General features: G+C 35.4%; 1 protein-coding gene across 2 annotated transcripts in view; it reads left to right on the forward strand.

Moving 5' to 3' along the window:
• The window catches only part of PLXNA4 (plexin A4), a 602,161-nt gene extending 594,026 nt beyond the window's left edge, over window positions 1-8,135 (forward strand). For both annotated transcript variants that reach the window (XM_083183332.1, XM_083183333.1), the window contains exon 32: window positions 2,840-8,135. In XM_083183332.1, coding sequence (XP_083039458.1) covers window positions 2,840-2,935 — 96 coding nt within the window. In that variant the 3' untranslated portion in view covers window positions 2,936-8,135. The remainder of the gene's footprint in view (window positions 1-2,839) is intronic.
• Window positions 8,136-16,181: the final 8,046 nt, after the last annotated feature.

Here is a 16,181-nt window from a genome sequence, read left to right on the forward strand (position 1 = left end):
TTGCAAGACATTTGCCACAATATAATTAGTCATTGCAAACTGTGCTTTTCATTAGCTGATCTATTCCACAGTCCTAATTTTTCTCGAGCTAAAAAAAAAAATCATGTTACAGTAGCTTTAGTAGTGATACTACTCAAAATATAGTGCTATTATTTATAATGCTTTAGAGCAGGGGTTCCCAATCTTTTTTGAATCATGGCACCCTAGAGTATCATAATTTTTCCACGGCACCCCTAGGCCCAAAAAAAAAAATAAAAAAAAAATATATATATATATATATATATATATATATATATAAAAATAAAGTAGATTGTGTTAATATGTGATTCTTTCGTTCAGTTATGTGGTAAAGGGCAGGATTTGCTTCTGATTGTACACATATTTTATGATTGGCAGCCTCCAGCACTGGTTTTGTCCATAAATAATTTATCATAAATAATTTTAATTGGTCCTGGACCACCAATCCATGGCACCCCTGCAAGTGTCGCGAGGCACCCCAAGGAGCCATGGCACACAGTTTGGGAACCACTGGTTTAGAGTATTACCTGTACATTATAGTTTTCTAAGAATGCCCAAACTTAACTGCAGTATTTTAATAAAGTTATATCTATTATATCTGTATAGAAACACAAAGTATTTACATAGCGCCTGTCAAATGTACGCCCAATGTAGAGTTTTCAAGTGTACCTCTTGGAACATTGCAGTGTAGGGTTTTCATTGTTTTAGCTAAATGTTTGGTTAAGATATCCTGAGAGGTGACAGGTGGGATATCAGAGCGCCAAATGGACCGCAAACTTTAGCCAGATAGTATCAGGATCAATAGGGAGCAGATTTCAATACATATAGTGGATTCTATAAGGGCCAGTGGAACTGAGTACGAAAATAGTATGCAGCAGATACTGGACACTCTCCTTTAAGATAGTGGAAGGCATAGTTTGTATATAATGCCTGACTTACAAATAAATAAAAAAAAGTCTCTATTACCGATAGAAAACTTGGAAACCAGATTCTTAGAAACATGTTTTATTATAGCATATTACATTTTCATACACATCATGCTGGGTTGAAAGGATGCCCATTTGCAGAGAACATGTTGTGCGGAAATAGGCATAAACAAGTACATCTATTGCAGAGTCATATACATTTTATAACCTTTTCAGTTGTAACTGAAACTGGTCTTTAACATGTTCATGGAGTTGTGAGCTATGCCCAATTGGCTTGTAGACCTACTTTCCCTGTTTACAGATTTATCATGGGGTTTTTTGTACCAAGGATAGGGCTAGTGTAAGTGCACACGGATTATGATGAAGATGGTAATCAAACCAAGCATCTACATAGAAGTATACTGCTTGCAAAGATGAGTACAACTCTATAAACACATTTCATTCCATGTTTGCAATAGAGAAATAATTATAAGTGACTATCGTTCAATGTTGTATCAGAATCTGATTAGTTCCTATGGGCTACATCACCTATTTTCATATTTAGAAGCCTTGATGCATTTACCTCTTATTGCAGTGGTTTCAAAACTGTATGCCATGGCACCCCTGGGTTGCCTTGGGACACTTGCAGGGGTGCCTTGTATTGGTGGTCCATGACTAATTCAAATTATTTAAGGTTTAACAAACAAAGTCAGTGCTGGTGGCTGTCAATATTAAAACATGTCTACAAACAGATGCACATCTTATACCTCACCACATAATTAAACATACAAATGACATATAAACATAAGTTAGTTAATTATACTGTATATATTTTTTGTAAATGTGTAAATAAGAAATGTAAGGCTTAGGGGTGCTATGAAAATAAATCTGATACTCTAGGGCACCATAGTTTAAAAAAAGTTTGGGAACCATTGGACTATTGTCCAAGTTCACCAAATGCAAAATGGAATTTCCAATGGAATTTACTTTATACTGTTTATACTGCTTAACAGTTAGTTTTTTTTAGCAATAATGTTCATTTAATTATTCCTTATTATGACTTACTAGGCTAAGGTATAACATTCTCATCTGACAAATTTAACTTATGCTGCACCACTTTCACTGTAGAATGCTCTCTCATTTTCTAGAAGTAAACTGAGTATCTGGTGAAATCTACAAAGTTTAAGTGGTTACAGGGAGTACTGTTAATTTCCCTTCCTGCTGCCAGCGGGTCAATTTGTTATCTAAATTTCAATGTTGCATCTTTGTTTGTATGTGGACTATTTTTTTTAATGGAAAGCAATGCAAGAAACAAAAAAAAATTGCACCTGGACAAACCTTGCCTTTCTCAAATTTACAGTTGTAGTCACTCTTATCATTGCCACTATACATGTGCAAGTAAGCAAGCATATTAGCATGTGATTATTCATAGTACAGTAGCATTGAATAGTCACGTGTGCACCATTCATTCTTTATGGATGTGTGCAGCCATGTGTCTGATCGTGGGCACACTATTCGCTATCTAGACAAACACGAGATTGGCTACATCTGTAAATCTCTGCACATTTTAAATCTGGCCCACCTGTAGTGGTTTTGCTAACTCTATATTATGTATCTGAACAAGTGGGCAAAAGGCATTAGAATATGTTCACTATAATATGAAAATGACTTTATAATAGTGTCTTAATAGTAAATCATTCAATCAGAATAACTGAAGATTAAACTGTTTTTAACTGTTTTAAACTAGTTAGGTAATAAATATGTTTTCTAAATAGGATTTATAGAATAAGTTTTACTGTATCATTATGTATCCTTTAAATAAATGGTACAATAGTTGAAGAATCAAAATCATAATGATTGTTTTATGGCTTATTTTGAATGTGTAGCCTAAATACCTTTTCATATGTTTGTTACAGATTTTAACAGCTTTAGATCAAGATGACCAAGCTGGAAAACAAAAAATTGCCTACAAATTAGAACAAGTCATTGCCCTGATGAGTATAGACAGCTGAAAACTGTTCTTCCAGGTCACCCTGGAAGGGATAAACCAAGCCGTGCCTCAGTCAAGATTGTCATCTTTACCAAGTGCAAGTTCTGGTTGGCTGGATGCAGGGTCTTCTGCTTCCTCTTCTTGCATCTATGAACCTCATGGATATAGCAAAATGTCCAGTGGATTAAGGGAGATTAAAGAGTGGATAACTTTGGAATGCAAAACATTCTTATTACCGATAAACACTCATCCGTATCAGTATGGGAAGCAAGAAAGTCCTTTCTGCTGTGCTGCTTGTAGCTTCTTTGACTTGGTATGGATGGATCATAAACCTAGTATTAATGCATTGTAACAAACAACACACACAATGGAGTTCTTCTTTGGGAAAACAAGGCATTATTGATATCCCCACAAAATAACTTGAATTGTAACTCAATACAAATCTTCAAACATGGAGCATGAAAAAGAACATGTGAAAACCCTTCTTTAATCTTTTAGAGGGCATTAGAAGAATGAAGTTGTTATTATTATTTTAAGGTCTTTTCATTTCCATCCTTTTCATTAATAAGTTGTCATTTCCCTGTAACTTATCGTACATGTACCTTAAAATGTCGGATACAATCTAAGTTCAAATGTACATCAGCAATGTAGATTTCTTTCTATATGCATATTGATGGATCTTTAAGATAGTTATACAGAAACTCTACATTCTAGATACAAGTGTTCCTGTTACCACATACAGAAACAGTGATTTCATGAACGGACAACTTTTAATGGACATGTCCATCCCAAACCCCAATAGATGTTATGTTGTTAAATGTGCAGCACTTCTCATTGGCATTTTCATATTTTTCCTGAAATTAATTTGTGTTCCTTAAATGTGCGCATCCTAAATTAGTATACAAAACTTCATTTTAAATGCATTTGCCTGCGGTTCATGACCTTATCAGCAGGTAATAATTAAGTCTTCATTTCAAATGATACAAACAGCAGAAATCTGTTCTAAACTGCATTTAACAGTTTAATACTTGTTAGCACAATTCACAGTAAACCCTGAAAAGTAATATAAGATAGTAAAACAACATTTTTAATTATTCCACCTAAGAAGGATTACACATGTTTCTGAAGATGTGAATTATAAATGCCCATCAGATGTTTTTGAAACTGCCATTTGGAATAAGGAGCACAAAATTACAATAATCATGCAAAAAATAATAAATAAAAACAGAATATCAGCACAATTTTTATTCGGAATGACAGAAGATAATGTCACCTGTTGAAAAATTAGCATTGCTTGTAAATGCAATCAACATGAGTGACAACAAGTTACTAATTTTAAGGCTACTGCACTGTAATTCCAGGTTATTCCAACTTCTTTCCAATGTTATTCTAACTTCTTTTGTAATCTTATGGAATTGACAGTTCAGTATTTTAGATGGTAAAATTCGTCTATCATTGTGAGACGATAACAAAGCGTTACAAATCTTCCTATTGTGTAAGCATTGATAAAGCTGCTTATTTTAATTAAAATAAATTACATATAGCTCAAATAATGGAATATGCTAGAATGGATTTAATTTGGCACAAGCTGAAAGATGATAGTAAACAACCATTGGTTTATGTTTATTTTTTGTTGAGAGCACTTAATCCCTTATGCACCTTATTTGAACATTTTATAGCATTTGCTTGGAATTGGCTGGTGGCTTAGAACTATAAATGCCATTAACTGGAACCTGGAGCATTGGTTGGCTACTACAATTAGCAAGGGGAAGAAGAAGCAACATACTCAAAGAATTGTAGACAAAACCAAAGGTTATGGTGGCATGACATTGTCACAACTCAAAGGCTTTCTTCTCACCCTCCCGAGGATAATAATGGCAAGGACAACCATGTTTGCATTTGTGTCTGATCCAGTCCAGATGTTTCACATGAACTGTTGGAAGATGAGTCAAAAATGGAATTTGCACAGCTGTACAGAGAGAACACAAGTAGACCACTATGCTATCTAATTCAATCAAGTTTAGCTTATATTTGTTTGTATGGTACATATTTTTTCATTTTTTTTAAATGGCAACCTCAGACAAATAAAAATCTAAAAACAAAATAAGTACATATAGAAAAATGTAATTTTTCGTGTTGACCATCGTGAGCTTCAAAGCTTCCCATCTTATTCTCTTTACTTTTTATGTTTTTGTTTTTATGAATTCTTCTTTCCTGCCTTGGGTTGTGCCAGGCTTGTGCTGTGAAGGTTTAGGGTGTTTGCACTGGAGTTCCAGGGGCATATACCTTAGCTTTCAGTTTATTTTATATTGAAAATAGCGCATGTTAAAACAGTTAGATCTGAGAGACAACTAAAGCCATGCTGATGATGTGTATGTGGCCCCATTTTATTCCTTATACTTCCCTTTTTAAGTTGTTTGCTTTTTTATATTTTATTTGTTTTTGTGTGCCTGAAAGCATTGATCCGAGTGGTTTGTCATGTGACTATATTCTATGTTAAGGTGGAATCTTTATCAAAGACTGCAAAATTAAAGGGGCTTAAGAAATGAATATATAGAGCAATTTGACCTGTTGAATCTTGCTGCACATTATTCCCTAAATCCGCTGCTAAATATTTAACCTTATGGAGAACAATTATATGGCCCATAAATAAATACAATGGTTGAGGTCCTAATCTAGGCTATGTGAATAACATATTGGTTATGCTGGTATTTTTTGAAAGCTGATTGTTAAATTTATTCCTACTGTAAATTGTAGATGGGACCATTGAAGCATATTGTACAAAAATAGCAAATGAATGGGAATATCAAAAAAATAATAGCAAGCAGGGGTAAAACAATATAACACACTATCATGTTTCCTGGTCTGAAAATGTATTCTAATTTTTTGTTCACCAAAACCATTGCTATCCAAAAGAACAGTTGAATAAAAGGGCTTATATTCTAGGCTCCTTGGTGAAAGTTTAGGAAACTTTCAAATGATCCCATAGAAATATGTGTTTCCAGGTATCATCTGTTTAGTGTTTGAGTGATAATGGTGAACTACAGTAGTGAGCTAATGATTGGACTAAGTTAGCATTTGAAGGTATAGTTCATTTTAAGGCGTAAATTAGAATATTGATTCCTTTAAAATAAGAATAATGTTGTATTAGAAGAGCACAGTATTTGTGCGTTCACTGTATTTACATTAACAGCAGTAACATGTCATTAGATATGTACCTAATATATATACAGTGGCTGCATAATTTCACAGAAAAGATAATTGTTTAGCATGCAGAATCAATTTTACTGTTCAAATGTATTTGTCCTGGTGTTTTCCTTAATTTTTTTAAATGCATACAGGAGTTCGTACAGGTGTAACACATATTAACATTTACAAAATCACCTACCAACTTATTTTTTTTTAAACACTATAACCAATTCTATATAGTGTATAGGCCCAGTTAATTAATAGTAAATTAAAAATACAGTCAGTCATCTGTAACATATTTCATAGCTAATGTTTCTGCTGTTTATGGAATACTTACTAACAGAAATGTATGAACTTGCAAAGGCATGAAGTTCAAAAGCTCATAATTAATGCACACATATTGCAAATGTGTATGTCTAAGCACTAGAGCATGACACCTTTGCACCTGTGACATCATGCAAGGGCTTGGGGCCACCAACAGAACAAATTGTAGAGCTGGGCAGCCAATCTGGACAGCTGTACACACTACAAAATGCACTACTTTTAGGCCTCACTATAGCAGGGCTAATAGCTGCAGGATGTCGTTTCAGGTATCCTAGTCAGATGCAGGGTCCATGCGGCACTCCAATACTCTTCCCTATGACCCTGCGTCCCAGTGTTTGAAACATCCACCAGAAAATGTATTTAATAGTTCCAATTTTTTTTAATTGTAAAAGCCACAAATTTGATTCATTTCAAGTTTTCTATCTTTCATCTAAAATACTTAGTTTGATAATATTTAAAAGATGTATTACATTTGTAAAAATGCCATTTTCTCCAAAGTACATAAGGCTTGCATGTCATTTAAATCACCTTTGTTTTGCATATAACTCCATTTTTGAACCTAGCCTATGGGTAGTAAGGAATGACCCCCAATTCACTTGGATTTTCCCTTTACAAGAAACAACATTTGCTTCCAACAAACACCAACCGGTCTAGATCTGGAAATCCATGAGTACATAGATATGCACATTGTGTTTAGGGTATTTTATTTATTTAAACACTGCCACAATTTTACATAAAAATATTGGTTATTGAAAATGTAATGTACATTGTGTAAGTAAAAGTATATCAATATATTTATATTCATAATAAGAATATAAAAAAAATATTTAACAGTTTAGATTTGCCATTTGCTTGTTCAAGTAATTGTTGGAAAGAAATGTGCATTATTGTGTCATGTTATTTTATATAACTGAAATAATAATGATGACACCCTGATATAATTTCTTACCATGTTTTACATTGATTCATGAATATAACATCTAATCTACATCAATATATTAAATATTATTTTTGCTTAAAATGATCTAAATTCTCCAAACATAGTCCTTGTTCTTAATTGGTAAATAATGTGAAGATTCCCGAATGCACAGTGTAACGGAACCCCATAACATTACTCCTTTTAGTGTGGCAGCAGTTCTTTGCATGGCTTAATGGTTGGCTGGTCACTTGAATTTGGACTACATAAATGTACAGTATTCTCAGCTAATTGCGCACCACAACACTGGCAGAAATGCCACCAAAGCGTCTAGCTTTGACCAAATCAAAAGATAACAAAATTGATTGTAGCAAAACAATTTGCTGATCCTAATTAGCAATTTGTCATTGTCACACTGCTGTATAAACAGATATGTCTACAAAATGAAATAACATACTTTTATACAGTATCTATATTTTGTGTACATTCAGTAACACAAAAGAACTGATGCAGTTTTATTTAAAAAGTCAACACATGTGTAAATGGATCCCAAATTTACACCCAAAAGTATTGTCATGAGGGTTTTCTAAATTAAAGTTATAATTATAAATTCAAAAAATTATAAACTAAAATTATAATTGTAATCTGAGTCTATATAAGTGGTCTTACAGATCATCAGATCATGCAGTAATGCTAATTTGAATTATTACTTCATTAATTACCTTTTATCAATACAGTTTTAGCATACACAGTATTAGCCGCAATATTTGTATGCCCCACCCCCCCCCCCCCCCCCAAAAAAAATGGGGCCAATATTGTGATCGTCATTATCTGGCTATCAATTATAGCCTTTATTTGTCCGAATAATGTCCTGATAAGTTTCTGGACCTATGTGTTATTGCGGAGAAATGGGGCTTATAGGGCTGGATATCAGGGATTCTGCTTTGCTTGCTTGAGACAGATTATATATATAATCCTCTGTAAACCCTGGCTATCTGGGAAAATTGGATAGTCACTGGGGGCTCTTTTAGCTGCTGTACGTTACCTTGGCTCATTGGATACTACCCCTATGGCTAAACATTTTGATTAAAATAAAGTGTAGGATACACTCATATAAATTGCGGACAACTTCCTTGTAATGCTGTGCTCCGATATTATTGTTACATATATGAGGGATAGTGCTAATATTTACTGTAGTATATGGTGTTCTATTCAATACTTCTATAACCAGGTACTTAAAATGTACTACTCTACAGTAGATATATCTACTGTAGAGTGATAAAAACTCTATGAAGGACTGTAGTCTTTAAAATCCTTGGCTCAGTAAATGGTCTTTTGTGGCCAATTTTGAGATCGATCTTTTAAGCGTCTTCCAGCTTGAGAGGTGTCTAAAACAAAATTTATTTTCCACAATCTGAGAGTATACATAAAATAAATGGATACATTAACAATGATTCTGTCATTGTTCTGTTGTCTTCCTGACATATTTTATTAATTGATATTGTTATTGCACACAGTATGTACAGACGCCCTGTTTGTGATGCTCCTGACAAAGTATTGTATATGGTATATAAATTTGGGGCATAATCTGCACATCAATATCTATTCTGACCAGGAATTCTGATGTACACTCTTCTAGGAACCCCATACAAACTGAAGGTATCCTATTGGCTATTATGTTTTTTGATAAAGCTTCCACCTGTATAATCATATCTTTAGAGTCCAGTGTTACTGAGAGCCTCAAAGAGATAAAAAATGCATATTAGATTGGAGGTTTAAATATACTATTTAAATTGGAAAAAGAGTTGTAACTTGGTAAAGGCAAGCTTCTGTAACTTTGTTATAATTAATTGTATACCTGTGTATGTAAATATAATGCATTCCTATTTTGCAGTCCAAAACAAATGAAAAAAACAAACTATTTGTAATATAGAATAAAGTTTATTTAAAAAAAATTGAAAGCAGTTTCCTGTTTGTTACAAGCCTTATAAAATGTTCCCTCTAACAGACATGTAAGTGGGAGTGTGCGCCATGGTGTAGGAGCAGAAATCGGGTAAACTATCACATTAGAAAGAATAAGGAAAAGAAAGACAGAATGCTAAATAGGTCTAAAAATGTTAATAATAATAATTACACAACTGCGTAAGTTAGCTTATACAATGTGGCGGACAAGAAAAGTGATAATCCAGTTGTACAATGAAGGTGTACTGACCTCTTCTAACAATCCATTTTCAACTACAGAACCGTTGTACACTTGCAGAAACAAATTCTCCACCACAACTGTGGATCCACCTGGTAGCAACACATTCCCTCTTGGAGCTTCCCTCCCACATCAGTAATAACATCTTCTCTAGGTTAACAGCTACTTTCCCTGCATATTTCTTACCTCCCTACTACAGCAACTTAGGTGTACAATATATAAGGAGATGTACATCCATCGGTTTATTTAGAAAATGAATCTAATTTCTTTATTGTACACATGCACAACATAGATAAATACATACCAGAAGGCCGCTTATCCCATTTATGAGTTATACAGCAATTAACCAATTTAGGATAGTATAAACTATAAATAATTATTTTGCTGAAATCACATATACTACTACTGTACTGTACAACTACTACTACTACTAACAATAATAGCAAGAACATTATATTCAAACACAATAAAATCCCACACACACACACACACACACACACACACACACACACACACACACACACACACACACACACACACACACACTGTGTATCAAAAGGACCATGAAAAAATTGTTGGAAATCCAAAAGTGAAATTAATAATCATATAGTAATAATTCCTCAGTGTACTAGAAATTTGATCTGGTACAACCCACTGAAGAGTATGCAGTCATAAAGTTGATATTCACAATGTTGACACCATGATTGTTGACAGTTATGTTAACATGGTAAAAATGTTGACATCATAAATTTCAACACTTGGAAAATGCTGAAATGCATAGAATATCTATGTATATAGGGCCTGATTGTAGTCCCATCAGTCGGTGTGTTTGCATCGGGGACCAATGTTGAAGCACTGCGTATGCTCATATTCGCTTATGCGAATGTGCAGGTCTTCTGTGTGGGTGCTCTCAGAGACTTGCATAGTCTCCAGGGTTTTCGCAGAGGGGAAGGTTTGGAGGCGGGGCAGGGGGCATTTGCATGCATTTCCTGGGCATAAAAAAAATGTGTAAAAGTTAAAATAAACAATGGCGTGGGGTCGTCCCCCCCCCAAGCAGAGATCCCCCTTATTTAAGAAACCAGCACCAGGCTCTTGGAAGGGTACTGGTTCCAAAAATATGGGTGACAAAAAACTGGGGGGTTCCTGTATTTTGGAACCAAAATGTATTTTGGACTCCAACAGCCATAGGTGTCATTCCACAGCCAGGGGACCTTTTTATGTAAGGTCCCCTGGCTGTCACTTGAACACCGTGGCTGGTCAGATCTGGACGGGATACCTGGGGATAAGGGGGTCTCTTCCAGGCTTCACTCATGCAGGGCTAAAGTCCCGGGGTGGTGGAGGCTGGGCTGATATGTGTAAAAAAATAGTCAAAATACATTGCTTTTGCCAGAAAATCTACAAGACCAAGCATGGGGTCGGTGGGTGACAGTTGCCGACTGAGCAGGCTGCTCTATAGTAGCGTCACCACATCTCTGCTATAGAACAGCCTGCTCAATTGGCGTCTCTTCCCTGTATTTTTGGGACCAGGACTTGTCCACGAGCCTGGTGCTGGTTTCTTAAATATGGGGAATCCCTATAATTTCCCCCATCTATTTTTGGAACCAGGATCAATTTAATGAGCCCGGGGCTGGTTATGCTTGGGGGAGGGGAAACCGTAAGCCATTTCTTTTTACCAAAATACCGCACTTCCTTGTATAGAAATTGCACATTGTCATTACTAAAAACTGCACTTTTGTAAATATCACACACTTTTACTACTGAAAATTGCAAATGTGACATGTGTGATTTTTTTTAGACACCTAAAAAAATCACACCCTATTACATTTCGCCCAATATATCTAACCACATCAAGAAGATTACTATAATATAGTTCAGGCTGTCTGTAATGTATTTACGGTAATCAGCACAACTTTGTGTATAATAGATGTAAACTTAAATTCACAAGCAGTAAGGTGCAGTATGGGAGTAAATTATGATCAGTTCACAGTTTTTATGTTGATATATGGAGAATTGAGAGTTAAAGGGAACCAAGTACATGGTAGTCACTTTTGAGAAAACAGATCTCAAAGATCTGTAATGAATAAACTATGACTTTTAATTGTTTTTACTTTTTCAAAAATGTAGTATTATGTTTATTTTATACTATGTTATTAGTTTTTTCAGGTAATATACAGATATTATTACATCATCATAGAAAAGTTTTGAGTGTTTGATGGACTTGGTTCACTTATGACGAACCAAGTGATTGGGTGAAATGTAATAAGGTGAGAGAATGAGAAAGTGAGAGAGTTGGTAAGAAGAAATCAAATTGGTTTTGCAGTGTACAGTAAATGATTGCAGCTGAAAAAAAAACTGGTGATTTCTTACCAAATCTCACTTTCTGATTCTCTAATCCTATTATATTTCACTCTGTGAGTTTGTCATGAATAAAAACACAAAATGTAATCAGATAATTGTATTTATTCTCCTGTATATTAATAGAGATAACTTTCATGAACCCAACTGAATCATGTTTATTACATTTTATTATAATTTTCTGTCTGGGATCTTCTCCTCAGTTCATGAGATTCTTATGAAGTCCTGGGATCTCTTTAAAGTATTTAAAATATGCACAAAACAGAAACTTTATTCAAATCAATGATATCACAGAATAAAGTATGTGGAATGAATATCGACTTCATTCACTATAGCTCTGAAAGAGAAACAACTGTTTCAAAGCGGTATCCGGAACAGTGGCCATCTGACAGACACTGTTAAATTAAACTATACACCTGGTTCACTATTTCTCACAAAAGTAAGTTTCAACTGTACCAAGGCATTATTACCATATATACTCGAGTATAAGCCTACTTTTTCAGAACATTTTTTATGCTGAAAAGCCCCCCTCGGCTTATACTCGAGTGAGGGTCCCACTTGAGTCAATAAGTTTACCCAGTTTTTTGTTGTAAAATTAGGTGCCTCGGCTTATATTCGGGTCGACTTATACTCAAGTATATACGGTATGTTAAAAAATGTACTTGGATCACTGTACTCAACACCTATTTGTATTAAGAATTTCAACAGGTGACAGGTATGGTGATTCTACATTTCAAGGAGAACCATACATACATACAGTACATACATACATATAGACTGGCCCAGAAGTCCTGAGTTCCATGGTCATCTGCAGCTCATGCTGTTAATCACAATTGTTAGACACTAAACAATTTTTCTATCACAAAATATACACCTTATACCCGAAGTTAAAGGCCACATTGGAAGGCTTGTATGCGCCTCCAGGACAAGAAGAATCACTATATCCATAACACTGTGAAGCTTCCATTAAGCATTACCCAACAAATGAATACAGTATCCATTCACATGTTTCAAGATGTGAATTAAGCCTACATTTATTATACTCCATGATGCATTAAGAGATATATACCATGAATACATTACAGAGGGTATTAACAATACTATATACTATTGTTTAGTTCTTTGCATTAAGGCGCAATGATGTTGATGATCGACAGCTGTAACTACTGTAGATGGTTGTGGCCTGATGCTTACAGCTTAGGGGTCTATTACTAAGCCTTCGAGAAGATAAAGTTGATGTAAAGTACCTGTCAATCAGCTCCTAAATGCAATGTTATAGGCTGTATTTAAAAGGTTAGAAGCTGATTTGTAGGTCCTTTATTTTTTTATTACTTAATTCAGTGGTCCTCAAACTGGTTGCAGACGGATATGTGCAGGGGTGATATATAGAAGCACAATTTATTTTTAACAATTTTATTTAGCTATTTTATATTTCTGAATTTCTTAATAGAAAGTTCTTGATCTAGAGGTGTCGTGAAAAATATACAGATATTTTAGGGCAGTGGTTCTCAACCTCAGTAGCCCCAACAGTTCATGTTTTCTAGGTCACCCAGCAGGTGCATAGGTGCACTCATTACTTACTGACACAGATCCACAGGTGGAAATAATTATTTCACTTGTGATTCTGTGTGGAAACATGGAAAACATGCACTGTTGGGGGTACTTGAGGACCGAGGCTGAGAACCATTGTTTTAGTGCACCGTGATTCAAGAACATTTGGGAACCATTGCCAATTTATTATTCCATTGTGACTACAATGGAATTTTAAAGACGAAAATATCAGATTTCAGTTAAACCGCTGCCCCGCTTCAGTGAAATTCCACCTTGCCAATTAATGTGATCACTATGGCTACAAATTTATTCGCAGCTGAGCGAATTTGTCCAAATCCTATGATAACAGACTCACTTTCAAATGATTTTTACACTGGGCTAAGTCATTGCAGTTTCAAATTAGCCAGAGACTTACTCAGTAGTGCGATGGAAAAAGGCATATCCGGCATGGAGAAGACATCACATACCCTCCCCTAAAAGACTCAGACACGCTTAGCACTTTCCCGGAAGCTCCCACTGTTTTCTTATACACGCCAGATTTTTTTCTTTGCTCACTCCCTAAATGGCTGGTTTCCACCCCCCGATGCCGACTTTCTGTCAATCACTTTGCGAACGGTTTGTGAATAAAAACATGCATTCGCAGTGTATCTATAATCACCCGGTGCGCAAATTCACTTCCGTGCAATCAGGTCTGAACTTCCCCCATTGTGAGTATAAGTAGGGTAATGCAAATTGTGCATTTCTTTCTAATCCTACTGCCAAATGCTCTTTTGCTACATACTATATGTACTACCGTTAAGCCAAATAGCTCCCCATTCTCCACACTAGACTTTTTGCTTGTATTAAGGGGCCATATAAATTTACATAACATGTTTATGTAATGACATCATTTTATATATGCATATAAAATCATATTTTTTATGTTGATTGTTCAGCTCTCCTGATTTAAGGTAGTTACAGTCTTGAGCTTCCAGAATTCAGTTCTTATTTATCAGCAGACACCAAATGATCCTTACACACATACAATAAATAATTAGGCTACTGAATATCTTTTATTATTTAAATCGGATTTGTATTGATTCACATTTCTTGTGTAGATGTGGACAAATTCAATCACTTTATTTATTTATTTTTTTTTTGACATGTTTAGGGATTTAATAAACAAAACCTGCAGTGCATAGATTACCTTTCAACATAGGAAACTGGGGATTGTGCTGGTTGTGATCTATAGGTTGTATTACTATTAATAGTTAAATATTTTGTGAACATCAGTGCATCACTAATAAGATTAAAAAAAAAAAAACAGCCCTAGTTAGAGCCCTAGATCCCCACCCGCAGTTCCCGAAACTGAAAAATGGTCATTGGAAATGCAAATTTATAATTGGTTGCTAATGCTAGAATCTATAAAATGCATAAATCAGACCTGTAATCCTAGCTGTAAAACAATCATCTATTCAGTGTTATTAGCTGGGGAAGTTTCCTCCCTTATACACAATTTGTGTGTATTGGTGATATATGGATTTTCTCTCTGCTCCAGTTTCAAACGGTGACGCAGAAGGCGTCAATCACTTTATTATTACATGCATCATCGTACCCACTAATGCTTTTCACATTTTCATAGAATTCATTGATTATGCAATTGATCATTGCATCTCTAAATATAAATGTTGGTCTTTTATTTACTGTAAAACATTTATGAATCGTTAATAATTTCATTAATTAAATATTGAACTAGTGCAACTCGAACAGAAATACACACAAAAGGAATTTGAATTTTTCTATAGCAATTGGAAGCAAGTTCTGTGAAAACTGAGATCGGCTGCAGCCTTCCACTTCATTCAAGGACCAAAAGTACAAGAGTGGTTTTGTATTTCTTACATTAGTTTATGAAAACACAGCACACAGCTATTTCTGTACGCCTCTGATACAGGGCTGGAAGTATCAACACCAAAATGTGGTTAAACCTTCGAAATTTTTTATATTTGTAGGTTTGCCACATTATTTATGTGCACTATAGGGTACTTATGTAGTAACTGGGCTGCCGATTTTTTGATTGTATGCCTTAACTTAAGGCATACAATCAGTGCGATGCGATATCGCATCGCATGCGACCATATCGCATGCGATGCGATGCGATGACCCGATTTTTCCATAGGATTCAATGTTAAAATGGACTGAGTACATTTTAACATGGAATTCAATGGGAAAAAGGGGTCCTTTTCATACCCCTACTATCCAAGTGGGCATGGAGTTGGATATAAACCTGTGGCGAGCGTAGCGAGCCACCGAGCCCGAAGCGTGGCGAGCGAACGGTATTTTGTGTCCCCTCGCCACGCTTCGGGCTCGGTGGCTCGCTACGCTCGCCACAGGTTTATATCCAACTCCATGCCCACTTGGATAGTAGGGGAATGAAAAGGACCCCTTTTCCCATTGAATTCCATGTTAAATGGACTCAGTCCATTTTAACATTGAATCCTATGGAAAAATCGGGTCCATCGCATGCAATATGGTCGTATGCGATGCGATGGACCCGATTTCAAAATCGGCAGCCCAGATACTACATAAGTACCCACTAGAGTGGTCCACAGTGTATATCAAGATATCTGCAGTGGGCTGTCTTCACTGTAGACTCCAAAGAATTATATGCCAGTGCCAGTATACATCAAGCTCTGGAGAAATTAACTTTCCAGAGCTTGTTCCACCATCTATCGGTAGCATTGCCTATAGAAGCCT

This window comes from Crinia signifera, chromosome 4 (assembly GCF_055691185.1).
Source record: "Crinia signifera chromosome 4, ASM5569118v1, whole genome shotgun sequence".
NCBI lineage: Eukaryota > Metazoa > Chordata > Amphibia > Anura > Myobatrachidae > Crinia > Crinia signifera.